The sequence below is a fragment of the Anarhichas minor genome, unplaced genomic scaffold (genome assembly GCF_050575085.1).
Source record: "Anarhichas minor isolate MPS153535 unplaced genomic scaffold, ASM5057508v1 ptg000021l, whole genome shotgun sequence".
Lineage (NCBI taxonomy): Eukaryota > Metazoa > Chordata > Actinopteri > Perciformes > Anarhichadidae > Anarhichas > Anarhichas minor.
Window position 1 is genome coordinate 6,269,506 of NW_027466467.1, and position 27,920 is coordinate 6,297,425.

At 42.1% G+C, this 27,920-nt stretch overlaps 2 protein-coding genes and 1 long non-coding RNA gene across 3 annotated transcripts; 2 read left to right on the top strand and 1 right to left on the bottom strand.

The window, feature by feature from the left end:
* Positions 1–85: 85 nt before the first annotated feature.
* LOC142954710 (DEP domain-containing mTOR-interacting protein) lies at positions 86–2,938 on the bottom strand. Its single transcript, XM_076095903.1, has 9 exons — positions 2,856–2,938; positions 2,581–2,759; positions 2,343–2,466; positions 1,960–2,138; positions 1,532–1,744; positions 1,307–1,435; positions 1,104–1,174; positions 610–714; positions 86–506 (listed from the first exon to the last, which is right to left on the bottom strand). Exons 1-9 carry the CDS (start codon positions 2,936–2,938, stop codon positions 381–383), a joined length of 1,209 nt encoding a protein of 402 aa, XP_075952018.1. The 3' UTR covers positions 86–380.
* Positions 317–26,420, top strand: LOC142954715 (uncharacterized). Its single transcript, XR_012955749.1, has 4 exons — positions 317–520; positions 624–730; positions 1,316–1,404; positions 26,108–26,420. It is a non-coding gene; the product is annotated as an uncharacterized LOC142954715 (long non-coding RNA).
* Positions 5,152–7,128, top strand: LOC142954712 (transcription factor MafB-like). The gene has a single exon (XM_076095904.1). It carries the CDS (start codon positions 5,569–5,571, stop codon positions 6,526–6,528), a length of 960 nt encoding a protein of 319 aa, XP_075952019.1. The 5' UTR covers positions 5,152–5,568; the 3' UTR covers positions 6,529–7,128.
* Positions 26,421–27,920: the final 1,500 nt, after the last annotated feature.

Consider the following 27,920-nt stretch of genomic DNA (forward strand, 5'->3'; position numbering starts at 1 on the left):
GACGGAAGTCGTAGCAGGGAGCTGGGTAGGGGCTGACTGGCCAAAAGTTAGTATTCATTGTGGTCGCATTATTACTATGTTTTATTATATTTCCACTCATAAAAAAGCTAAAATGTATCACTCAGGAATTAATGTTCTTTAAAACAGTACAGGTAGTTTGCCTACTCTTGCAGCAACCAAGATAACCACGTTCATTGATTCATTTGTGTGTTTTTTTCCCCCTCAGAAATGAGCACATGACCTCTGCCCATGCTAGGCAATATATAGTCTAAGCTATAATTGAAAAAAAAAAAAAAATACATTACATAATTTTATATTTCAGTTTGAGCAAATGTAGTTGTGTCCAAAACAAGAGCTAGACTTGAAAACTGTTGTTGTTGTCATTCCAGCGGTTCCATAACTTCCAGAACAACCGTGCGAGGCCCTGTCATCACCAGCCTGTTGACTGTCCTGTAGTCCAGGAAGAGAACACACTTTCCGTTCACCTGGCACACAAACTGCCGCACCTAAAGAAGAGGATGTGAGATACATGGGTCTTATTATTGTCACAGAGTAAAATATGATATATATTTCCATTTTCAGTGCCATGTGTCTTTACTTATATTTGACCTTAACTCCTGCAGCTGCTGAAGGGCTTCCCGGGTCAACGGCCTGCACGTAACAGGGAGCCATGCCTCTGACAACAAAGCCCCAGCCCAGGTCATCTCCTATCACCTGTGATGACACGAGGGTGAGATAAATTACACAAATCTGTAGAATTTAAATGGAATCATTTTGAATTGGTGAGATACAACTTCATTAGTCCACATGTAATGAGTATGTCCCCATGAATGTGTTTAGTCTTGTTTCTAATGTAAACTATGAAGGGGCCTAAATATGTAAATGCTTTGTTTTACATGGTTAATGCATGACAATGTTTTTTTTGTTGACATCACAAAACATGTAGGCAAAAGCTCACCCCAAGTAAGTTTCCATTTTGAAAGGAATGTTTTAGTTTTGTCCCTTACTTTGGAGGACTTTTGTTCAAGTTATGCTGGATTAATGTTCCCAGCGATGCTATAAATATTTTCCCTATCCGTGATTATGTCGTTAAAGTAACTCACCGTCAACACTCTCTTGATTAAAGGTGCCCCCGGTGCAAATAACTCCTCACATGTAAAATGTCGTCTTAGCACTGTAAAAGTGTTGAAACATTTCAAACAGTCACCATTTTCCAGTTTCGGACCTCAATACATCTAATGCTTTTCTCTTTAAAGACATTTTTTGGATAATTTGTCACGTGATTGATTATTAATGACACACTTGCCTGATTCAGGATTGCATCTCACTGAAGTCGAAGGCAGCTGGACCAAAGGTCCAGAAGAGTGAAGCTGAGGGGAGTTCAAGCTGCCTCGATGCCCACTGGTAACCTGTTTCAGCTCTTTACTTAACCTCACTGTAATTAGATTAGTAGTAACGTTTATAATGCGATAGTTGATATTCACAACAAAGTGTATAAAGTGCAAAAAAAGGGCAGAATTTTTCCTTTTACCAGACTGGAAGGCACTGTTGCCGTCCTGAGGCGGGCTTTTGTGCAGAACAAACAGGCTATCGGCATGGTTGTCCTCTTGTGTGGACGCTGCCACATCTTCGCTCTCGTCTTGTTCGCTTTCATTCAACAGTTCAGATAGGTGGCGTCTGCGGCGAAAATTGATGCAGAACTGATAGAGCAGTCCACTGTCATAGAAATCATGCTTCTTTGCCACTAGTAGTGGTGGTGGGGGGGGGGGGGGGAAGAGAGAGCACAAAACAACACAACACGTTTTACAATGAATGGGATTTTTCACAAAGAGTTGATGAGTGTATTTGCTTTAGATTGCAAAAAGTCCCAGCTGGCCACCCACTGACAGCAGCCACTGACAGCCCGCTCATTCCTGGTGCGCCACACATCAGAAAGGGGCCAATGAGGGCTCCCCTCACCGTGCTGAATGATGCCATGCTCCTGCAGTGCGCGGCACAGCTCCTGTCCCCGGCGCCGGCTCTCTGCCTCCCCATTCTGAAGGAGCCAGTCTATCAACTGGCAGCCCGGAAAGGAGCGCTGATATGCAACGCCGTGCTCCTCTCTCAGCTGCAGAATGGAGTTCTTGTCCCCGATGAGACTGAAGAAACGGACACGAAAAAACACGGATCAGATGTGTCACGAACACGCAAATTACTTTAAAAAAAGTGCTGGTCAGAGGATTTAAAAAGACAAAAGTTAGCTTTATTTGATAGGAGATTACCGTCTTGCAACGACTAGGGTTGACAGTACAGTTCGCGGTCAAACGAGAGAATACCAGCACATGATAAACAGCAGCCCTTACTGTTCATAGAGCCGTTGTCCTCGCATGAAGATTTTCACCTCTGTGTTGAAGGGAAACGTGCCATCGTCCTTGCGGAAACGGTACAGCAGTTTGGCATCCTTCAACATTGGCCTCTTATCGCAGACTAAGAGAAGGCAACATACAGTTTCTAGTAAGTTTTGAAGTTGGCGTGTCTCTAAATGAAGCTACAACAACATTTATCTCCTTGCTGAAACTTGTGTTGCTGCGTCCTTCTTACCGTGGTGAAGGATGTCATGATCCATGAGGTGCTGCATGAGGCAGACGGCTGTTGCTCGATCTGGAGCTTCCTTATGGCTCACTAGCCAGTCTATCAGTTCCTGTGCCACGAAGCAGTTAGGAAACGTGCGCAGGTGGTAGCGCCGGTCCTTGATCAGTTTCCCATCGTGTAGTCTCAACCTTGAAAGTTCAAATCAGCCACATGTTTAACCTTAAACCTCCAATCTCCTTCAAGTCTGAGCCTAGACAAGTCATACACCCCCCCCCCCCCCATACCTGAGTTGTTCTCCAGCAATCATGACTTCTCCTTTATGTTGTCTGGCTATGGCTTTTCTCCTGATGCTACCCGTTCGCTCCATGTTTGCTACATGTGGACTGGAGGGTTAGGTGAAGCCAACTCTTAGTTATGGCCCTTTGTATTTACAAAATAGCCATTGAAACACACAGAACCCTGTTTGCCATGTGGGAAAGATGTTGTGTATACAGAAAGAAAGGGAGACAAAGACGTGGTACAAAAACTGTCCAGTGTTGACATTTGTGTTCTCTTATCCTTATTTATTCTTAAGGCTGAAGCTATCACATTTATTTATTTATTTATTTATTGCATTTTGAGAGAAACAAGTGACTGACTGTTGTTATCCTCATGATAACCCTTTGCTAATTGTCTTCATGGTGCTAATCGTCCCGCTACTGTCGGTTAATGGACGCTGTGATGCAGGCTGTGCTTTGCAACACAAAATAGATTAAAGTCTGGATTATCTGGGGCGTCTACGGATGTTAGAGTTTCCTAGAAGACGCGCCGTTATGTGTCCACATTGGATGAAATTGAATGAGGTCAAATTTTAAAATATGCTAGTGACGGTGCTTGTCCTCTAAGTCTTGACATGTGAGCGATTCTGTGCTTCCAGCCTCTCAGGCAGCATACAAATCCTGCCTATACTTTGTAACAGAAATGGCAGCCTCAACCTTAATTGATGATGAGGTTGAGTTTGTAGGTGGGTGTGCACACAGAATTAATATCAAATTAATATCCATCGCCACGTAATGCTCTCAGTTCTCAGGTGCAAATAAAGTGAAGCCTTGTTTCTAAGATCTGTTGTTGCAACGATGGCTTTCATTGATTATATTTGTGTGTAGAAATCAAATGTTTTCAGGAGGTGTGACTGTTTTCTTGCGTGTGGCTTTGTGGCGAAATGTGACCCCAGTGTCTGCTGGCGATGTGCTCTTAAGCTGTTAGCGTCCTATCTTTAGCATAATGTCCCTGAGCCATCCTTGCTCAGTCACACTGTCTCCTCTTTTCCTTTATTCCCAGCAACTAAAGCTGACTGAAACAATACCTCTGCGTTCTTGGACAGCACTTTCTGTTGGTTTTGGCTTGAGTCCTCTATCTTGTCACTAAAGCTTTCACTATCTTTGGAGTAAGCACTGCGTGTGATGGTCATGTCAGGGCAGGAACGTCGCTTAACCCTTTTGATACCATGTGCAGCTGTGGCACCTCTGGACACCGCTAGGGGTGACGTCCCCGAAACAGACGGCACATCCAGGAACATACCCATTTTTTTTTTGTTGTGCCAGAGATGTTGCCGAGCTGTTGTCAGCGGTGTTCATGATTTATGGTGGGATGCGTTGCCCTTCTCTGGCTGCCAGGGCTCAGGGCCGACCTTTTGGAAAATCAACACATGTTTAAGGGCTCTGCCGCAGATGTTTTGAGCTCTCTGTGCACACGTTCCATAAATGCACAACCCTATGAAAATAATCCAGAACTCTACTCTGTAACTTTGAAAACAAGAGCGATAGCGACCGGAAATGTCCCCAAATCAAATCATCAAAAAACAAACAAACATATATGTAAGAAAACAGGGAAGGAGATGGAAAGCCTTGTGATATGACGATTGTTTCCAAAATGTTTTCATCTGAACTGATCGAACAACATGAAATGTTTGACTTGTATCCGTTGCATGAACAAACACTCAATTTGTTAATTCACATAGAAAACATAAGCTTGAGTTTGCCTGCCACAGAAGTACAGTTGTTCCTCTTATGGAAGTCTGTGACGGTTCAGACTTCATAGGAGTGCATTTAGAGATTGGACTATGTAGTGTATGCACGTGGCCACCAGATGTCAGTGTTTTCCTGTGAACTAACTAAAGAGCACAGCGACCACAATAGTGTCAACTGAATAGCCTTCTTGTTGTTTAGGTGAAATGAGGCATTTGCAACAACTTGTATAAATCACCACAAATTCAGTCATACATATAAACCAAATTATGGCTGAAAGAAAATAATATTAGTACAAATTTGAAGTAGGCAGAGTGACCCCGTATGTTTTAGTGTATTGGCTTGAAAAACAATAAACGCACTGCCTGGACGAGCCTGGGTGTGAAGGTATTTCACCGGGTCTTGTACACACTGTGATAAATCTCAGCAAACATGTGGGATAAATAGGCCTACATGTAAAATGGAGGACAAGTCAAACAGTTAAAAAAAAACATATTGCAGAAGATGGTGTTCCGCTGTGCAGACATTTATAGGTTTTGGTCAAATGATCATCACGAACAGCCCGTTGGGGGGAGGGACAGGCTCGTAGCAGCTCTTATGCAAATCAGCCTGCTCAGCGGGTTTTTATTGGAGAGCAGCGCGGAGGTGTAGCCTGGAAGGCGTGACATCATGCCAATGCAGCTTTATGAAGAAAGTGCGCTTCTCCTGAGCAGGCAGAGAGGTGCGTCCGGTCCGCTGGCGTCATCGGTGGACTTATTGTGTGGCGACTGAAGCCAAACAAGCTGCGCGGTGCAGAATCTCCAGCTCGCACAGAGTTTGATACGGTGGGAGGCTTTTTACGCACGCATGTTTTTTTTCTCTCTCCCCCTTCTGAACTGAAAGCAAAGTTTGGGATTACTGCCATTTTTCGAAAGTAAGCGCGATTTCGCTGACTGTATGAAATAGCTTTGGACATTCGGAGCTCTCTGAAGAGACCAGCTTGCCAGTTAATATGAGCGATTCGCATTTGGGACTGCAGAAAACCCCCATGGATTTCGTCAGCGACTTCGACTTGATGAAGTTCGGCGTTAAGAAAGAGGCAATGCAGGGGATCGACCGCTCCTTCGTCGGGCCATGCAGCCAGCTCCAGAGACCGGACTCCGTTTCCTCCACCCCCGGCAGCACACCTTGTAACTCGGTACCCTCATCACCAAACCTCAATCCAAACGAGCAGAGAAATAACCCCGGGGGCGACCAGTTCTGGATACCCAACAACGGGGGTTACCCTCAGCAAATGTACCCTCAAGCTTTTGGTCTGACACCCGAGGACGCAATGGAGGCCCTAATCGGCGCCACGGCGCAGCAGGGACATCCATCTGTGCCCCACGGCCACCAGCAGCCACATTTCCAAGCCGACTACGAAGGGTACGGCCAACTCAACGAGCCTGTCCAGCACTACGCGGGACTCCCGGGTCACCCCGACATGCAAGGGATCCACAGCAGTCACTGCCAAGACCCTTATATCAAAGATGACATGGATTGCGAGTCTGATGAGTCGCCGGAGGACAAGCAGGTCCTCGGTGCGCACCACAGCCGCCACGACCGGCTGTCCAACGCCGACGACCACTTCTCAGATGACCAGCTGGTGTCGATGACCGTCAGGGAGCTCAATCGGCACCTCAGAGGCCTCGGCAAGGACGAAGTGATGCGTCTGAAGCAGAAGCGCCGAACCCTGAAAAACCGAGGTTACGCACAGTCCTGCCGTTACAAGCGCGTCCAGCAGAAGCACGTTTTGGAGCACGAAAAGACCAGCCTGGTGTCTCAGGTTGAGCAGCTGAAACATGAACTGAACAGACTGATGCGGGAGAGGGATGCATACAAAAATAAATGTGATAAACTGTCCGGTGCAAACTGTTACCACGAAACTGGGTCTACCAGTGACAACCCTTCCTCACCCGAGTATTTAATGTGACTTTGTTAAATTTCCTGCAGAACTGATACTTTTCCATGGGGGAGGCATTATGTTGACAGCTCGCTTTGCTTTTTAAACAAACAAGCCCATGGATTCACCAAGTTGTAATTAATGTTGGACAAAAGGATATCGCTCAAATCATTGTAATAGATTACAACTAGGCAACAAGTTATGACACAAAATTACAATAAGGCATGCATGCAGGACATGCATGAGATGTTTTTTTTTCTATACAGGCGTATCTGTATTTTGTCTGAAAGGACATACTTGAAATCAGAGAATATTTCCTTTTTATTAATATACAACTTTAATCCTTCTGCATTAGTTACTCATCGATCTTTATTTTAGTGATTTTGCTTTGCTTAGTTTTTGTAGCTCAAATTATATTTTGTGTCCACGCTTCCTTAAAATAGACGACATACAAAGAAGAATTACGTTTAAATGGCATTTCTGTTATTTTTTATGAAGCTGATTCTGCTGGACAGATGTTTTCCTTATTTGCTTTTCTTTTTAAGATAATATATGATTATGCAAATTGTTTTTCATCCACTATGTTTTTAATTTGCTATGGATCAATAAAACTATTGTGACTTTTTAAAATTGTGTCTCATCTGCTGATAGAATTACTCTCCCACAAAAAAAAAAGTCCACACGATGAAATATTTAGGCTACCTCAAATAGCACAGTTTTCTTTCATGTTTCTGATACACCGTAATTATTAGTACTGTCATTTGTTCTTCTTATGAGGGCTTACAACATTTTCAAAATTCACACTCACAATATACAATGAAAAAAAATGCTAAATCCACAAAAGGAAACACACACTACATTGAATTATAATATTGAAATCTCTTGGATAGGAATATATAAATGAAACTAGTTTGTGTGCAGTGTAGAAGACGACACGTACAAAACATTGCCTCTTCTATAACTTTAACATTATACTATAACCCCATACATTCTTTTAAAAATATACATAAATTCTACTTTTTTCATCATATTATTATTATAAGACGGCCAAAACAAGGAGCGCAGTAACAGCGTTGTGTATCTGTTGGTTTGGTGGTGAATGAAAGGATGAGTGGCTTTCCCTCCTTCCCTGACCTCTGGCCTTCATGGAGTGCTGCTTCCTGTGGGACCCCGGCATGTGAGAGCACAGGGGGCTGACTGGCAGGGGCTGTGGGGCACAGATAAAACAGGAGTGGAAATCAGGCTTCCCTTCAGCTCTCTTCCTCAGACAAACAGATCACCTCTGCATTCATTAACAGAGGAAGAGAGAAACAGCAACCACGACACACACACTGCTTCGGCGCTCCTCTGGCCGGCTCCGGAGGAATTTTTGCACTCGTTTTATTTTTTGGGTTTTTTTTTTTTTTTTGTGTGTGTCTGTCCTGTTACATTTTGAAATCGTCGAGCAAATTTCCTGACAACAGATCGTTCCCAGTTCAGGACTACAATAATATTTGGATGACCGTAATAGTACCAAGGCCACTGTGATAATGTGTGATAAGTGGCCACATTGTAAATTGAGTTTATAACCTCTGTCATGGCCTCTGTGCTGAGAAGACAGAGACGAATTTAGGGAGTTTTTCACTGTGAGAGGAGACTTTCTCCTCCCGCTTAGCGAGAATTCAGTTGGGCAGGTGGCTCTGTTAATGGCGCCACCCTTTAACCTGGAAAACCAGGTTCTCTTTTCTTGTGTGACCCCAGACAGTTTTGACCTCACCCCTCAGTTGAGAGAGAGCAGCTCTAAAATCAAACCACAGGTGCAAAAAACACGTTCCTTCTGTAAACAGTCCCAATCCCTGAAGGTCGGCTCGCTGCACTGGGACTACGTGACGTAGAGGAGTGCGTCTGTGAACGCCAAGGAGAGGTAGCTGAAAATAACCAGATGGTTATTGCAATGAATAATGCTCCTCTATATTTTAATGTTATTGGGAAGGGCTCATTAATCAGTGGCTCTTATAGATGGAATGAGACTTTGTTTACAGGCACAGTTTAATTTTCCTCTATTTCAGAAGTGTAATCGTAAATATTCTCATTAACGGTAAACCTACTCCGACGACTGCTGGGCAGAGAGTGAAACTCGATAGATATTGAAGAATTCTGTTATCAAATTAGTTACATTTCTTTGTTCCTTTTATTTGTTTGTCTTAAATACATATCATTTAAATGTCTTGATGTAATTTCTAAATCACATAATCAGGTGAAATATTAAACGGCTGAGTGCCTAACATAAACTAAAACCTTTCCAAAAATCTGCAGCATTTCAGATTGAACCACCTCAAGTGTAAGGGTTTATTGGCACATGCAAATTGGAGACAACTAAGCGCAAGGTATGCATGTTTGTGTATACTTGCATATGTTTAACATCGCCTGCACTGATGCATTTTAGTAGGTGTGGTTTTTCAATCACTTCTTTGTTCCGTGTGGTGTGTTTGCGCACTTACATACATCACATGAGGATTTGTAAGCAACGGCGGAATAATACAGTAGAAGTGTTTGGCGAGGAGAGCGGTTTGTGGTACTGTGTGACAGTGTGCAGGGTGCCATTGTAGAAACGATTAGCCAGCTCTTTTCCCTCGCATGTGATAGGCTGGTGGGCCTGATGTGGGAGCCTCACACTACCCCTCCCCCCCTTCCCTCCTCCCCGCCACCAACACCCCAAGCCCACAGCGCCTGAGGCTGGCTACTGAGTCAGCAGGAGGGAAAGGTGTCTGCACGGCTGTGGCATCAGAACAAGAGAGAAAGCAAAATAGCTGGAGAAGGATAAAGAGCAGTGAAAACGATTTAGAATAGACACGCTTGCATTTTTTAAAAACAGATGGAGAGAAGGAACGACTGCACGAAGTGGAAAGAAAAAAAGGCAGAATGCGATGATGAAGCTGGTTAAAGAGGAAGCATCATCATCTCCTAAATTATTTCAAAACCTCTTCTGCAGAGGCCTTTTTATTACATTGTGACTAAGCTGTCCACTTTAGATGTAACCGTGGCACACTTTAACACAATGAATAACGCCCCGTAGATGGCTGGTGTTCAGTGAAAACACTTGAACGTGTCCCATCAGAATCTGTTAAACGTGGTGCCCACCTCTTGGCTGAGTGCAGGGGCTTGCCAAGGCCTGGCTGCATCTCAGACAGCGGACACAGACAGAGGAATGCTGCAGAGACTCACCATTGTGTGGGGAGAGGCAGAGGAATGCAGGCTGCCAGGCGACGTACGCTGTCACCAATGAACACAGCCAGAGGCCTCGACCCACGAGGGCCAACAGGCCCCACAGTGGAACATCACTCGCCACTTCCATCTGGGATATCATACCCAGCTTCTGTGGACTGTGTTGGTTTGGCCCAGCGTGACTTTCTAAACGCAGAGTATCTGTCACAAAAAAAACGTCAGAGATTAGATAGAAAATGGCCCGTTAGTTGATCAGCTGAGTAAATATTATTTTGTTTTAAACAAACCCTGTTGATCAATCTGTGAATCTTGCCCTCGCAATAATGATTGGCACTATTCTCCTGTGGCTAAATGTCAACTGACCAGACATTTGACCCCCAATAACAAGCCTTTTCCAGCCTCAGCCGGTTCTTTCACCCGATGTTTTGCAACAGCAAAGGCTCACACTGGTGATCGTCTGTGAAGAGTGGCTTCACGTGAAGCGCAGAGCAGAGATTGGGATGGAGGACAGGATGGACGAGGGGCTTCCTCTTTCACTTCCTATATGAGGGTCCAGTCAAGTGACTCTTTGTGAGAGTGGTAGGTTGTATGTCGCAGGAAAACGCAGCTTCGACGGCTGTGGTTTCCGCTCAGGATGTCCAGTCGTTTCTGCGCACGGTTGTGACACTGTGAATCATGCAGCGATCACACACGCACAGAGACGTCTCCATGGACATTGCACACACACACACACACACACACACACGCAGACATGCCTATGCAAATACAGACAATCATGTGTGTATGTGCTTTCTTGCTCTTTCACACAGAAGGCTTTTTTTTTTGTCAGTGTTGCCACATCGCAAAAGATTCCATGGTAATTACTATTGTAGGTTACTACTGGTAATGACTTAGATGATCACATGATGAACTCTGCAGGCTCTAACAGAGTGGATTAATGTGTAGCCTCAGAACTACAATAAAGATTGTCTTGCTATCTTATTGGCCGTAATAAGGAATCTTGCTTCCTGGGGACGTCGTGTTTCACATGTTTGTGCATGATCTCCTGGCGATCTGATAGGAAGGCTCCTTGATAAAGTGCTTGTCACGTTTCAGTGGACATCACTGACAGAAGTGTGACAAAGTCCTGTCACATTACAGGCATGGACTTTAGTTAGCGAGCAAAGGGTGGACCACTGTATGTAATGATTATACGGGTTCCTCCCAGTGTGACAGAAACATTATAAAACAGCCCGAGTCTGTTACCAGAGGATGAAAAACAGAGGTGTTTTGCTGGCATGCACAGCAGGGGTAAACGAACTGTGCGTCTGAAGCGACTGATCATTTCAGATACAATCCGATGACCACACCCTCAACACCTTGACTTGCTCTCATACGATGGACACCCAGCATATTTGTCCCCGTTTTGTGAGTGACGCTGCAGTTTTGCAGCGTAAATAAGAGGCCAGAGAGTGAATGAGGGGTCATTAGAGAGAGGAGAAGAGCAGAAAAAAAAACCAAGAGAAGGAATCTCCTTTCCTTTCATTCCGTGCTAGGATTTCCTGTTCGGTTTTATGGGGGTCATGCAGCTGGCAGGCGCCCTCCTGTTTCTGTCCATAATGATGACAGGCGTCCATTAGTGCACAGTAGAAACACGAGCCACAGAGGTTAACACAGGCTCCCCCCCCCCCCCCCCCCCCCCCCCCCCTGACAGCCTCTTCCCTTTCCACAGCCCCTGGCCCCCAGTATACAGCCTACCTATCTATAGGGCAGATAATTGTGGCTCTCAGTTGCTGTTGGCAAAACGTCGCTGATTAAGGGTCAGCTCCTGCTCAGACACCAGTATGTGCACCCTGGCGAGTTTATCACAACCCGGAAAGCAGATCCGGCCCTCTGGGACCATATTATGTCTCTGGTATATAACAAACTCGCATCCAGGAAGAGTAATGGGGAGACTAGTTTCTGAGAAGAGCGCTGCAGATGAAAAAATAAATGGTTGTTGGTACGGTTAGAGAACAAAAGAGAAGAAAGCATGTTTTTTAAAGTAGGATCTCATTTTGTTTTTTGGGCATGGTGTCACTGAGTCTGAATGAATGGTGGCCCAAAAAAAATAGCAAAAGATATCCCAGAGAAATACAATATTATCTTGATCAGGTTTAGTTGGAAAATCCTAAAGAAACTAGATTTTTCTTGTTGTACTGTTAGAGCCTCTCATGAAGAGTCAGAAAGGCAGTTGGACAGATGAGAGGGTTTGAAAAGTACCATTCAACACCCTTCTTCATAAGTTTCTGCGGGCGACATACGTTCTGGTAAAGTCTAACAGGCCTCCTTGGAATTGGGTGTGTCAATCTCCCACTGGTGTGTCATGTTAACATCTCCCTTGTGTCATAACTCTCCCCTCATGTTTCTCAGATGCACTATGCTGAACTTAAAGCCATATCATTTTTCCTTTCAGCTGATTTTAGCGCAGCCGGATCCGTCTCTGTGTCCTCTACGCAGCTGGAGGATTTGGCAGAACAGTGTTCACACGCCCATTCTTTGATTCTTTGGCCATCTTTGTCATCATGGGCGATGTTAAGCCTCCGCTACAACAACTGAGTAACAACCATCTTTGTGCTGCGGGGTGGACTGTCTGGGAGAGAAGCTTGTGATTTGCCAACACAGGGCTTATAAGGACTCTATTTAAGGGGATGCAGACCTTTATACTACAGTGAACCCATGTACTTGTTTGTTCTTTTTGTGGTCAAGATACAGGAAGTACTTTGTTCTGGGATTCAACAGCAGAAAAAAAAAAGAAACCCGAACTTCTCAAAAGAATGAAATGAAAGGTTACAAGTAAAAAAAAAAAAAGTTTATAGACGGTGTGATAAGAAGAGTTCATTTGTTAGACAAATGAAAACTTCTCGTGATTTAATTGTTGCACATAGAAAAGAATTCTCATGGTTACGTGAAAATTTTGAACTTTGACAACCTGCATTATCTATTTTTTGGCCACTTAGGGGGAGCAGAAACAAACGGTAAACACCAACATTTTATCACCGTTTAAAGGATTAGTTCGACCTTCCGTCGCAGACTGAAAACTCATCTGTGCACACTGCACCTTTGCCCTTAAGTGATAAAATGAGTATCTTTCTCTTGTTGTCTCCAAATGTAGCACTTGAAGTAATTCAGCATATTTGATGAAGTTGATGTGACTTCCATGATTCTTCCTCTTTTCAGGGTCAACCCCAGATGGTTGAATGCACTTATTGTAAGTCACGGTGGATAAAAACTTCAGCTAAATGAATGTAATGTTATGTTTTGGGAAGCTACAGCCTAGCTAGCTAGCTCTGCCCAAACTTGAGTTTGGCAACCGCTGAGTTGGTGGACAATTCTCTGTTTATCTCTTTGAGTGGCTCTTTTATATATATTCATGTGAATCATTTTTAATATAACAAGACTAATGCCTGCTTTTATGCTCTGTGGCTTGTTCACCTGTGCGTTCTGTGCGGGCACCTTTCCTGAACGCCAGGCTTTCACAGTGCTGCAGCTTATTGAGCGTGTCATTTTCTTTTAAGTAACATTTTCAGGAAGTGTGAGTCTACACCAGCGGTTGTGTGACGCTGTAGGCCGACTAATCCACTGCTGAGGCACAGTTCTGAGGTGCTTTTAGCTAAATGCTACCGTCAGCATGCTAACTAGCTCGCAATGGCAATGTTAACATGTTGATGCTTAGCAAATATAATGTTTGCCATGTTCACCGTCTTAGTTTAGCAACAAATACAAATGTCAACCTGATGACGCCACTAGACAGAATGTCGGAGAATCACCAAAGTTATAATTCGTCCTGAGGCAGACATGACTGTCACATGGCAATCCATCCAATAAGTGATGAGACATTTCATTCAAAACCACAAATGTCAACCTCATGGTGGCAAAAGAGGAAAGTCAGGGGATCATGAGTATATGTGCAAAATGTTTTTCCACCCAATGAGTTGAAATATTTCAGTTTAGACCAAAGCCCTGACAGACAGAATGATATCTTTATTATAGCTGCTTTAAAATTTTAATTTTTGTGAAAGTTATTTTTGAGGCTGTAGTTTTTGGTGATGTTGTGCTGGATAGCATGATATTATGTATCGTATCATTATTACTTACAAAAAGGAGGTTATGTTTTGGGTTTGGTTTGTCTGTCCGTCAACGGGACTATGGAAAAACTACACGTCCAGATTTTGGGTATGGGTGGAGTGTAGCATGGGAAGAACCCATTACATTTGGACGCATTATTTTTCCCTTATGTAAACGACCAAGGCGGAGGCCTGCGCTCTCTGTGAGCCCTTCTAGTTTATCATGAGATACAGCTTATTGTTTACTGTTTACTGAGTCTTTATAGCCTTTACAAGGCAAAACATAATTGGTATGACTGCCCCGATGTAAAACTGCAATTTTTTAATTTTTTTTTAAAAGCAGCAGTTTAGTTTTAGAGAAGAGAAAGTGATTTGTATGAAGTAACACACTGCCCACACGTGGTCAAGCAGCGGCCTGCAGCACTATCATGTCCAGGCTGAACAACAACAACACAAGCGGGTGGCCTCTGAGCTGCAACCCAACAAACTCTGACCTCAGTCAGGTGTTGAGAAACATTCAACAGTCCAAATGTTGTGGGAACCCGTCATCTGTTTGCCTCCCGCACGTTTGCACTGTCCTCTGGAGCACAGATGAAACCTCCGACAAAAATCAGACAAAATGAGTTGAACATTACCAATGACAAACTATCAGACTGATAACATCCAAGCCCAGAAAGAAAACGATATTGAAATGTGCCTCTCTGCCGTTTGGCTGCCCTGGTGAAAAACATTCGGAGCGAGCATGTCAGCTTCAAGTCTCTTTTGTACAGGCGAGGTCAGAAGGTCACCATAACTCTGTGAGTGACAGCGGTAATGGAGAGCGAAGCTATATTTAAATCCCGAGGAGAGGAACAGCCTTGACTCATGTGTGGACCTTGTGCATCCTCTTTCCGCACAAAAAAATGAATCTGCTCATCTTGTTAAATTTCCTAGCACCCGTATGGCTTAGTGGCAGTAATTATTTTCAGATGCTGATTGTGAAATCTATCGGTCTATCTATCTATTGCTAAAAAAAGAATGTATATTTTTGGCAATGCTCTCATGTCCCTTCTTAAAAATATAGTAGGTTGTGTTTTGTTGGAAATAGTTCGGTATCACTGCCTGGTTCGAATAGATTTCATTGATCCGTGTGATAAAGCGAACCCTCTCTTTAAAGATTCTTTCCCAATGTCCTGCTAAGGGAGTTCAGCTGCTTTGTTGTCTGAATAGATCTGGAGTCTAACTGTGTTGATTCGTCTGTGGCAGCTGAGGTGTTTAGCAAAGGCTGCTGTGGTTGATCGGTGGAAGGAGTGGAAAGCAGGAGCTTTGGGCTTTCCCACAGAACCAGTGGAGAAGACTTTGAAATAGGAGCAGCTTCTCAGAAGCTTTATCAAGCCCTGATCGCCTGATAAATCTGTCAGAGGCCACAGCCCCGTCCATAGGAACCTGTTATTCATATGTGCTAGTAAAACAGATCTTTGAAGGACTAATCCTTTAATCCTGATTCATTGTTTCATCAGCAGAAGAAACACTTGTGTTTGCTGCAAAGACTTAAAACTTGTTATCTCGAGCAGTGCTTCCCAAAACAGTTTAAAGTGTCACATGAATGTTTTGAGATTAATGAGGAAAGTGTGGCACATGGATCGTACGTTATCCCTTCAGTCTTTTGTGTTTTCAGACCGGCTCTCCCCCGGGGCTACTTTGACATGCACGTGCATACCTATCTGTGCTGCCATCTCTTTACAGTATATCTGTGTCAGCAGCGGGCTGAAGCAGGAGCATGAGAAATGGAGGCAAGCTCGGTCCTCAGTCCTACGGATAGGGGCTGTGCACTCAGCTGTAAACAGCTTCTCTGTGTGTGTGTGTGTGTGTGTGTGTGTGTGTGTGTGTGTGTGTGTGTGTGTGTGTGTGTGTGTGTCTCATGAGTCTTTATTTCCATCTGTTTTCATCACCTCTGGAAAGGTGGCATGACGAGTCTTCCCACAGGAGTGGCGAGAGCGTTGCCGTCCCGCACCTTCCTCCTCTCCTCACCTTACTTGATGACATGGGCCTTATCGCTGCATCTGCCAGGCCAGTTAGTCCTTCCCCTTTGTTTGAGGATTAGGGGATGCTGCTGCACCCATTGTGAGCTACGCAGCGCTAAGTTGGGAGATTTCCGACACGGACAGGGCACAGATATCTTCCTCTGTCCGCAGTTAGAGTCAAACGATTATTTCAGATAATCTTATGCATAATTGAATAATATCTGTGGCTGCTGTGATGAACTCTCTCCGACTGCTAAATATGCAAATAATTTCTTTCTTTTTTTTTTTTTTACTCCGCAATTGCATTGAATCATCATTCTGTTTGGCCTCGAGCTGTGGGGGAGAGAAGTGGCTTGTTTAGACCCACAAGTCAGGAAGCTGTGAAGCTATGTACCTGATATGATTAACTGAAATACGAGTCCTCCATAATATTTCACGCCAATATATAAGGTCAGAATGTGATGCATTTCATTCAGTTTGACTCCAGGAAATGTTTCACAAAAGTACTGACAGCATCAAAGAGGGGATGCCTTCGCTCCACGGTGAGCCACCATTACAAAGAGAGGTTGACCTTGCCTTTGGCCTCTTGGCTGTCTGACAAAGCAATCCCCATGCTCTAGTGCAGTACGGCTGTCCTCTAAATGAAAGTAGCTGAGAGGCGAAGGGCAAAGAGGCCTATGGAATATCAATGTGCGATGCTCTCAATTAAGATTAAAGCTTCAAATGGAATCCTATGGAGCCGCTTCCCTAAGAAATGCTTGACATTTTACCCTTGCTGACTCTGGATAAAAAAAAAAGAGTCCTGCGCCACCAGTACCACCACCGCTACCACCCCAGCCGCTAACTAGCTGCCCCTCCTCTGCAATTCACTGAATTCATTCTGTAGATATTGACTTAGGCTACAGTCACACTTCTAAGAAATAAGTGAAATGGATCATCTTACTGCCAGTGGATGATAAGAATACTGAAATATGAAAAAGCATCTGGATCAGCAAAATGACAAACTGGGGGGGGGGGGGGGGGGGGGGGGATATGAGGCAGTCATGATAAACCCTTAGAGACAAATTCCCTACAGCTAGACGGAGAACTGAGGATAGGAAAGAGAGGGGAAGAGAGGTAAAGGAGAAAAGAAAATATACATCTGCAACATGCCCATTTTAAATGTATGTTTAAGAGATCAATTTACAATACGTGCATCCTCTCTGAAGAGCACGGACAGACTGCACGTAGACGGCCATAGACGTCTGATCTGAAACATTTATTATATCACTGTATTTTACATTCAGTTTAATGAATAAATACATCACATCTTTCCTCTGACAATTGCATACAATATTGTCTGTGTATTTGCAACGACCAAACACCCCTCATTCATAAGAGACAGCCAATTACTAAGCTGCAATTCTGTGCTTTATTCCTTATAATTAGTACAATGTTTATTTAGCAGTTTGTTAAGATTCAGCAGATGTCGTTTCTAGGCCAGTGGCTTCGGTTTGAATATAAAACACGAGTCGGTATTTACACGGAATATGCGGCACATTTCCTGGTGATTTACAGAACATGATGTCAGTTGTTTGCATCTGATCTTGTAGATTAATGCAGATTATGATGTTGTTTACAGTGTGTATCTGCCAGTATCATCACATCTGAGCTGTGCAAGCATTTCTAGTTATGATTTTGGTGCAAAAGACACTGGGGAAAAAACAGTATGTGGCCATTTAATTCAAGACAAAAAAAAACCACACATCTGCTCATTTTGTTGAGTTTATGAAACTCCAGGTGGGGCTAAGCTATATGTACAACGGTGATATTACATTTTATTGATGAAAGTAAGAAAGCAGGGGCTGATAATGAATGCCATGTAGAAAATAAGATCAAAATGGAGCCTACGTGTAAACTCCACCCTTGATAAACAGAATTCCACATCACGCTCCAACTCTGCAGTTAACTGAATCAATGCAATTCCACTTGTGCTGATCTTGCAGACTGAGGCCCTTCCCCCACCCACCCTCTCTCCCTCCCTCCCTCCCTCCCTCCCTCCCTCTCCCTCTCTCGCTCTCGCTCTCGCTCTCTTTCTCTCTCTCTGTAACACACACACAAACCCGTCTCCCTCCCCGTGCAGGTCTACCCATCGTAACACATTAGCAGTGGAAGCCATCACACAATCAAGACAAGGCAGCGTATGAGACGTCAGGCCAATTTGTTTCCTTCTTGGAGCTACATCACATTAGCAGGGTGGCTATACCCTTGAGCTAAATCCAAGTTCACACAGAGGGAGCGGGCAGCCGGACAGGAGGGCAGCAATGTCAGCACTTTTCAGACGGCTGCTGACAGCAGACTGACATGTATGAAAAAAAAAAGCTTGATAGTTTGAAATATGGTCCTTTGGATGTTTCTTTTTTTTTGTAAGGCATTTCCTGAGGCCCGGAAGAGAAAGAGTGCACAGTCAGAAAATTAAAAAGTTCCTCAGTCAGAGGTCAGGACATCAGATGAATCTGTCGAGTAAATGAAAGGACCAGATTTTATTTCCTCTCTCATCAGGATTTCACGCCTCCAAACAAATTGCGATATGACTTCAGCTTTGCCCTCCCTGAATCAGAAGACAAATGTGACTCGGAGAGACCAGTCAATAGTTCAATTATCTGATGTCTGTCTTGCTTAATTAAACATATAATTGACTATCCAAGCACTAATGATAGCCATCCCATTACCCATGAATCCAATGGATTTGTCATAACCACCACTTGACCCCGCTGTGGATAGACTGACCTCAGGTACCGGGTCAGAGTGTATCCACTGTTCACCGCTGTTTGAGACTGTATTCCATCGCATGTCTCTGAAAGTGGCTCTCAGCTCTGCCAAAAACAGTTGGAGGGAAAAATGCAATTACTGCAAGATTATCATACTGCTTCCGTTTGACTTTTCTGACTGAATTCATGAATATATATGAATCCATCTTGCATCTCAATCTGGAACAGCCCCCATTTTAGCCCCCCACATCTATGTTTGGCTGGTGGCATTTTCTTTGTTTCCTCAAAGTGTGTTCTTACAGGAAGATTAAAGTGTTACCCCGAAAGACCCAGACCATCATTTTAAAAAAGTATGAAACGAATGATGAAAAATTTCAGAACGCTTTGTCCGTGTAAAAAAAAATCCCCGAAAATGTATTTCCAGAACTTTAAGGGAGAATGCATAAAGGATGTGTTTTTCCTAAATATAGTTGTTGTCAGGTAAAAACCTCCAAAACTAATAACTAATAAACCCAACCTGTTTTTTAGCGTGATGACCAAGCGTTTTTTAAGTTTAGAAAGGTTTTCATGAGCTTCGGGCCCGTACAATTTCTTCAAACCATAGAGGACCATTTAAATTGAAGGAATATTCAGAAAAACGTTCTTGCGGAGACTTGAGAAGATTGATCCCACTCTCATATCTGTCCATTGAGTATGAAGCTAGAGCTAGGAGACAATTAGCGTAGCTGTAGCTAAGTCACTGTGCTCGGCTGGGAAATAGCTTCAGCATGCAGCTTTCTGTAAAATTACAAATTGTTGTTTTCATATTTTAGTTTGTGTACACATAAAAAAACAAGATAAGGCATTTAGATATGTTGGTAGGTGTATTTTTTAACTTCAGACAGAGCCAGGTTAGCTGTTTTCCCCACTTTCCTCTATCTTATGCTAATCTAAGCTAACCATCTCCTGACTGTAGCTTCATACCTATCAGACAGACAAGAGAGTGGTATCAATCTTCTCATCTCCCTGTCAGCAAGAAAGTGATTTAGCATATTTTTCATTAGTCTTAGTTAGTGATTTAAAACAGGAAACTCACAATCACTTCCAAACTGTTACCATTTGAAAATGTGAGTTTGATTTTAGTGTCAATACAATACCAGAGTGTTGGTACCAATACCAAAATACTTACGTTTTTTATACCTTGTTTTTGACAAATTTCTAAAACACTTCTTGTTATTTTACAAAATAATCTAAATTTCACAGATGCTAAATGTTGTAAAAACACAAACGGAGACACAAGACCTTTGTCAAAAACAAAACAGGAACCGTCACTATTATGAATATGACTAGATATTTCATGTCAGTTTTGTTTTTGATAATTGGTTAATTCTAGGTTTCTTTAATTTGCCCGTACATAACATTTAAGCAATATAAAGCCATAGTAAACAAGAACACAAATCAACTAATTTAAGTTGAATTCACTGAGACTAATTGGTACTTGACAGTTTTATATAATCTGTGCAACAGAGAGATTCTGGTTATTGCTAAAAGTGTTGAGGTTCAACACCAAGCCCTGTTTTTTACTCAATAATCAGTTCTGTTCATGAGGTCCACACTCAGTGCTACAGTTGTGTAAATATCAAATCACTGCACACTTCTAAATGCCTGACAACATACCTATACCCAACCCTCAAACACACACAGAGCACCCCTCTCTCCCTGAATGTATCACCAACCTTTGGACTTCCCCACTACTCCCCTTAATAGCTCAATCTGACGGATCATTTAAAAGCCAGCTGAAACAGACAGATGGGTAATGGATTGCATGACAAATCAATGCCGGGATCAATGGAAGACATGCATCAATAAATGGATAGAGAGCTGCTGAAATAGACACCAGAGTTAATGTGGAACAGTGTAGAACATCATTGTGTGGAGCGCACAGTGGAGAAGGCTAATACGAGTCGCCCTGGCTGATAAGGTGTCCTTTTGAATAATGGAGACAACAAACTGACAGTGATAAGCTAAACTTAAGCTACGCTGCTAGAGTGTGGCTGAAGGAGCTGCGTATTTAGTGCCCATCCCCAACACACACACACACACACACTCTCTCTCTCTCTCTCATAAAGCCAATTCCTCTGCCTACTGTAGCTCCACAGCAGTTTCCTGCCAATTCACACGAGTATAATCATGTGACAATCCTGATCAGACCGGGGCTGTGGTGAACTGGACTGTAGATACAGTATCAAGGGCGCAGTAAGGCTCAATTTCTTTTAAAATATGACAAATCTGTGGTTGTTTTTTTGTACAAAACACAAAGTCCCAGGAATCTTTTCTCTGTCCTCATCAGGGACGTATGAGCAAACACAGAGTCACCTTCATCAGGGACAAACTATATAGTTGTTTTTCAGATGTACGTACAGAATGCTGAGCTAACATGCAGGGACACATGGTGTTGTGGTGGAGCAGCCCACCACAAGTGTTGAACTTGTGTTGGACCCAGGTGGCGTTGTAACCAGAGTCTGACTCATCGTTGCAGCACCGGACGTTCCAGACTTGTGGTTTAAACGTTCAACTGCGTGAGGCATCCCACTTGCTGATAACTACGTTTAATACCGGTGTCAGCTATTGTTAATACTAGGCACCGTAATATACAAAATAAATTAGATTCTTAATAAACCTCAGCTTACACAAGCAAGTGGCGAAGACACTACAGCTGTTTCTCATGGGCTCCTGCCATAAATCTCTGTTGAATGGCTGGTTTAAGGGTGGGTGCTAAGGAGCAGCTGTACCCGTCTAAAAATAGCGGCAAGGCTTCTGCTGGACAGCGTGTTAAAGCTCAACATGCAGTATAGCACAAAGAGCCAATCAACAATACCTTCCACCTGCATTAGCCTAACTGCGGCCTGGCGTCAGCATTAAAACGCAGGAAGTGACTGACTGTTGTGCAAACTGAACGTCCGAGCATGTCACCGTGTCTGACTCACACACCCAAACGACGGCCAGATCCTGACCACATAATACAGACACACTTTATTTTTCCGATGAGCTGAACATTCATTATCAGTGTGTCGTGGCCTGAAGGCAGAACGCTCCCTCCTCGGTGTAGTGACAACCACCGGCCGCCCTGATGGAAAACAAAGCCAAGACGGCACAGCAAACACGAAATCGTTATGACAGGCAGAGTTCAACAGAGTAGGACTGAGCACACTAAGCACATTTTATCAGTGTTTTCTTTTAGTCAGGCTCATTCTCAAAATTACAAAAACAGACTGAAACTCCTACATGCAGCCTTGCTTGTTCAAGCTGATGATAAAAAGTGTGAGTGTACATACAAGAGCCGGTTTGTGTGTGTGTGTGTGTGTGTGTGTGTGTGTGTATTTGAGGTGGACACACCTGTTTGGGTGTACTGTAGGGTAAATGTAATTGCTAAACACAGAGGGTGGCAGTGTTTAGAGATGCCAAATTGCACCTCTGGGAGTCACTATATCTCACAATCTGACTAATGAAGGCCAAGTAATCAAGCTTCAAACTCATCAACCATGTTTGCTGTAATTAAAAGGTTTATGTGCAGCACCAGGAGAGCCGTTTGACTCTTTCAGTCAGTGTCAGAAGCCAAACCTGACTTTTGTTATTTCCCAGATCCAGAGCAAAAATCAGAAAAATTTGGACACAAAATCCGCCGCTCTGAAATGTTCCCTTCAGTTTATATAATGCCAAAACAAATGCATTGTTCCACAGTTAGAAGTCCAGTGTGTGTGTGTCCACACTCAGAGAGGAAGCCTGAATACATGTACACGGTGATGGATATAAGTCAAATAATCAATTGTATGACGAGTACTGTCTGTCTGCAATATCCTGATCTATTCTGTCCTTTGGGACTCTGAGGGGCTGTTAACGTAAAATACTGCCGTCATGCAACACAACCCCTGGCCTTCAAATCTACATTTCATACACTAAAAATCTGAGGATTTTCCAAAGACAGAAACACTAAAAATACAAGTGTAATAAATACATTACAGTTTTTTTAATTCACGTACACATCCCTTTGACATTCGGTTTATAACCTCACTGTTCTACACACCTGCAAGTAAAAGGTTATTTCTCATCTGCATGGCGTGTGATTTGTCATCATGCACAACAGCATGAGCGTGCTGACTAACTGGATTAGGCCTTAACACAATATTTGGTAGGGTATAATGTTACACCTTCTGCCAGACATGCTGACATCCACAAAGATTTTACCCAGCATGCAGCATGAGAAGTCCACCGCTATAATTCTCCAGAGATCTTAAGTGACCTTATGAGGACATCAGACGGTAGCTGTTTGTCTCTTCTAAATAAGTCCGCTGCAAACTTGGAAATGTATATTATACTGTATAAAACTATACAGTGTGAGACGGTCATCAGAATTTATATAACAAATAACCAAAAATTTTGATTAAACAGTGATAATTCAGCCGAGTATTTGTGGTTAAAAAGACAGATATGACGCTGTGTCATTCCAAGAAATAAACTATCGGTGTTTCCAGAGTTCGAAGCTTTTTCATAAGGACGGTGAAGAAAAATGAATCGGTGAGCATGTTTTAGCTAAGGACAGGGCTCTCTCTGGTGGCTGAGTCCTGCTAGTGTTACAGCTAATGCTCATCACAAGTGGAACCCCAGTGAGTTAGTGACAAATAGGCTCTTTCTATCAAGGAAAAAAATGAAACAGTAAATAATAGATATAGTTTTTTAATTGTCACATGTGAAGTGCAATATGAGTGCTTCTCTGTGTACCAGTGAGCCGAGCCTAACGCAGACTGTTGTGTTGTGGCTCCCCCACTGCTTCCTTGATTGCAGACAGTGTTGCTTTGCAGCAGCCAATTAAAAACAAATACCATTCTCTCACCATTGTTTTTACTTGTGGATCAATTCCCTGCAGCTGCTCCATTTCACATAATGGCTGCAGAGGCTTTTGATGTGTTTGCCCAGCAAGAGATGCACACACAACAGGAGGACAGCCTGCTGTTCTCATCTTATTACCATGTAATAGTTTGAAGTGTAGGTGATGGTAATTCTGGATGGTAATATTGTGGCATGTTGTAAATGAAGAAAATCTGTAACACTGTTACAGTTGTAGCCACATTTTATAGTTACTGGTTATAATCCTGCTACATTATGACCTTTTAGTACATTTCTCTGTAAAGCAAACCAAAGGTAATATCAACAAATCAATACCGATATGGGTGGAACTACAATTAACCAATGGATTAATTAATTGATATTGGGTAAGCAATCTCCATGGCCATTAATAGCAGCAAGCAGGTTCATTATTTCATGTCAATCAGTTGTGGAAGAAGTACTCTAGCATTAAGCAGCATTTAAATGTTGCAGCTGGTCAAAAGAGCAAAAAGTACGATATGAATTAAAGTAGTTGCAAAGGGCCCTCGCACCTTCGTGTATGTCACAAATGAAAGAGGATCTCTGCTGAGTGCAATGATGGCCACCACAAGTGACTAAGACAACAGTTCATGAGTTATGAAGGAGGGCGGGCCTAAAGTATAGGGGGCGGGGTTAACCGACACCAATAATACAGGAGCAGGGCTGCAGTTAAAAAGTCCTTTTTGCTTTGGAAGGTTCATAACTGAGTGAAATGACCCGGAAGTATCGTAGTGGCCGCCATGATAAGAGCTGTTTGAATTCTCTAAATGCTCAGGAAATGTGCTTCAATGCTTCCTTTCTTACCTCCTTTAGCATAGGAAACACTGGACCTTCCTTTACCAAAGGAAAGAAGACAATGCCGTTCTTTTAAACAAACGATATGCTTATCTTACACAGGTTTTACAATTATTTTCATACAGTCATAAACTAATTCATGTTGCTGATTATGAAGAGACGGTGACAATCCTTTTGTTTCATTTTATATGTATTTATTTACTTTGAACATGTAACAAATAAGTTTTAAAAAAACAAGAATACAAATGAAATGAACAGTAAATATAGCAAACTGTCAGTGAACAAATTCTCACTCTCAATAACAAGAAGCATCAGTAAAAAAACAAGCTAAGCCTATGATAGCTTAGTAAGCTTTTAAAAAAGCTAAATATAGCTGAACCGTTGAATCTAAATTATTGCATAGAGGAAATATTGTAGGTGCGCTTTTGCCACCACTTGTGATGTTTCAAAACCTTTTGAGTACCTTAAGCCCTTCATAAAAGTGATTCCTTGCAGTTTGATAGGGACCTCAAACACACCTCACCTTGTGCTTGATTACAGTAGCTGAGTAAATGAACTTAGTTACTTTCCACCACCAGAATAAATTAACAATAAGCCATCATTGAAAAAGGGAGCTGAATTGAATTTGAAACGTACACTTTAAGTACAAGTTGTTTGAAAGTGCAGGACTAACACCTGTGAAGCACTTTGAACTGCACTGACCTTTATGAAAGGTGTCATACAAATACAGTTTTAATGACTGATTGACAGTAAACATGGCAGTTAACCTTTGTTAAATGTTTATGTTGACTGTCAACTTTAAAAATACATCTTCTATATGATGATTTTGGCAGTGTTCCATCATAAATGTGTTCATTTAGAGTAAATAGCAGGACGTTTCTTTTAAACCGTGATGCCATAAAAGTTTATTCTCATTACTCATTATTTTACTACACCCTTTAGTTGTTCACCTGTAAACACAGTCCTTTAATCACCTTCAGATTCCTGCTTTCCATCACGTGCTACAGCCACATCAACAGCTCTCCTTCCTCTGTGAATGCAGCTATCTGTACATCTTGATACGGGATAGTTACACTTCATATCCAGTTAAACATTATTCGCCCACAGCTCAGAGTGAGTAATACATTTATAACTCAAGGCATTGTGAGCACACATCTCACCAGAGCCAGGACTCTGACTTGCTTTGATCACTCACCAGTAGGACCTTTGTGCTTTCCATTGAGATATGAAGACAAAAACACTGTTTGTGCCAAGCTCAACAGCACGTAGTGCCCATATAGAACCACCATTCAAAATGACTTCCGATTATTGTCAGCACCATTCTGCACTAATACCTCAATTCCATTGTCATTGTTTGTTGTTCTTTATGTTCATATATATATATATATACTTTTGGAAATATATATTTACATTTGTACATAGTAGTTAAATGTTTATGCTCACCGCTTGTCTACTTTGTTGTCCTTGTATTTATTTTACATTTGTTTTGTTTGTATATTCTGTGTATGCACGTTGAGAGCAACGTAAGGAGTCAAATTCATTGTGTGCGTACGCATACATGGCCAATAAAGCTGATTCTGATTCTGATATGCACACATACTATAGTACACATACACATACAGACAAGAGATTCCTTGTTTTACAGTAAGATCAATTTATTTTTTTTTTTTGCCATATTTCTCATCATTTTTAGCGTTGGTCTTTTCATCTGACGGACAACTACAAGTGATATCAGCAAAAAGCTGGCATAAGCTGGGTAACATAAACCCTGACACCTATATCTGTGTTTTGTGTTGTAGGCTTTGATCTATGAAGCCGGAGACACGATGTTTTATAAATGTTGGTTTCCATCTCTCTGTTTTCTGTCCAGACTGCTGAATGAACAACGGGACCCGAGGGGCCACGAGGAGGCGACTCGTGGAGTCCATGACACAAACATTTGGTAACTAGAAGTTGTAGTAATAGTTGAAGTTGTTGTCTTAGTTGTAGTAGTATTAGTGATAATTGTTTTTGTAGAAGTACTAGTTCTTGTAGTAGCTGTTGTAGTAACATTCGTAGTTGTCGTTGTAGTTGTAGTAGTCATAAAAAGGTTATACTATAGTGTGTCATAAAAATGCCAAAACATGTCCTATAAAGTCATAGTATGGTATGCAATAGAAAAGCGTAATAAAATATGTCCCAATATGGTATGCCTTCAAAAGTATCATAAAAATATGGTAATATCTAGTATGCCATAAAAACAATACAGTATATCATACAGGGATGCTGCTTTAGATTGTTTTATTTCTGACCCTCATTAACTGGCAGAGTTAGCAGCCACAATGTTCCATGCATGGTCATGGACACATGCAGGCTCTTTCCCAGTAAGTCTCTACCGCATCAAGTAGTTAAGCTGCAAGGTTGTCAGCTGTGTGTCTGCCCGGCTTACTCAGTATGCCAGGCAGTTTACACCGGTGTAATGCAAGCCCAATAGAAGAAATGTCGTAAAAATGTCATATAAAGTACAGCTATTTTCACCCAGTGGGTACTGCCAAAATCATGGGTCAGTAGTCAAACAATCATAAAAAAATCATCGTCAAAAAAGAGTCATAAAAAGCCAGAGTATAGTACATAGAATAAAAGTCAAAGAATAGTATGTTCGAAAGAGACATAGTATATCATAAAGACCATGAAACAACATGAAAATGTAAAGTAGTAAAGTAGATGAAATGTTTTTTTAAAGGCATAGTGTAGTATGTTAAAAAAGACCAAAGATTTCTAATGTGTCATAAAAAGACATAATAGTTTGTCAGAAAATAGACATATTATAGTATTTTGAAAATAAGTCACAGTATCATATGTCAAAACAAGTCCTTTTATAGCATACCATGAAGATGACATACAGTAGATCAAAAAAAGTCACAGCATAGTATTCCAAAAAAAAGGTCATAGTGTAGTATTTCTTCAAAGAGTGATTATGTATATGTCTGAAAAAACACAGAAAAGTCACAGTTTAGTATTCCATGAAACAAATCATAGTTTTTAGCCATAATAATGTCTTTAGCAAAGTATGTCATGAAAGGGTCATAAAGAATTCCATAGTATAGTGTTTCATAATACATCTTTTATCATGAATTATTATAAATGAACACTGGATTACAACAGGGGTGTTACAGCATGAAGTGAAAGGAACTGGTACACTCCAAAAATACTTATTTAGTCAGAGTTCAGTTGAAAAGATAGGCGACTGTCTGTCGAAACATTTTCAACACAAATCCTCGCTACAAAAAAACAGAAGTTTCCTTTAAAAAGTTTAATTAATAAGTCTAAGAGAGCGTTGGTCTAAGAAACAACCAATCAGACAGCTTCAAAGTATAATAAAAGGTTTGTTTAGAAGTTGAGCTTTGTAGCCTTTTCACAAATTTGATTCAGTTCAGGTTTAGGATTAATAGGATTAATTTTCGACCAATCCAGCAACTGTAGTCAGTTGTGTAACTAATTATAGTAATGTAGCGTTAAGTTATCACTTGTTTGAAAATTGTTATTCAGAGGATACATGATGTGTTTTCATAGTTTGGTTTTAGCCAGCGACATCCACAAACCAGAATTCTGCACTGGCCCAAGCACTTACATTTACAGTTTTAACTTAACGGTGGGTGGGTGATGGGAATCAATGGCTAAATGAAGTGTCTCAATCCAAGAAC

Bases quoted from the DNA above. Each gene is read 5' to 3' on its own strand.
- LOC142954712 (XM_076095904.1), top strand. From the start codon at position 5,569: ATGAGCGATTCGCATTTGGGACTGCAGAAAACCCCCATGGATTTCGTC.
- LOC142954710 (XM_076095903.1), bottom strand. From the start codon at position 2,938: ATGGAGCGAACGGGTAGCATCAGGAGAAAAGCCATAGCCAGACAACAT. The intron at 1,745-1,959 runs GTGAGGGGAGCC...CACCACTACTAG, and splicing joins GCATGGCATCATTCAGCACG to TGGCAAAGAAGCATGATTTC. The intron at 715-1,103 runs GTGAGTTACTTT...GTGTCATCACAG, and splicing joins TAATCAAGAGAGTGTTGACG to GTGATAGGAGATGACCTGGG.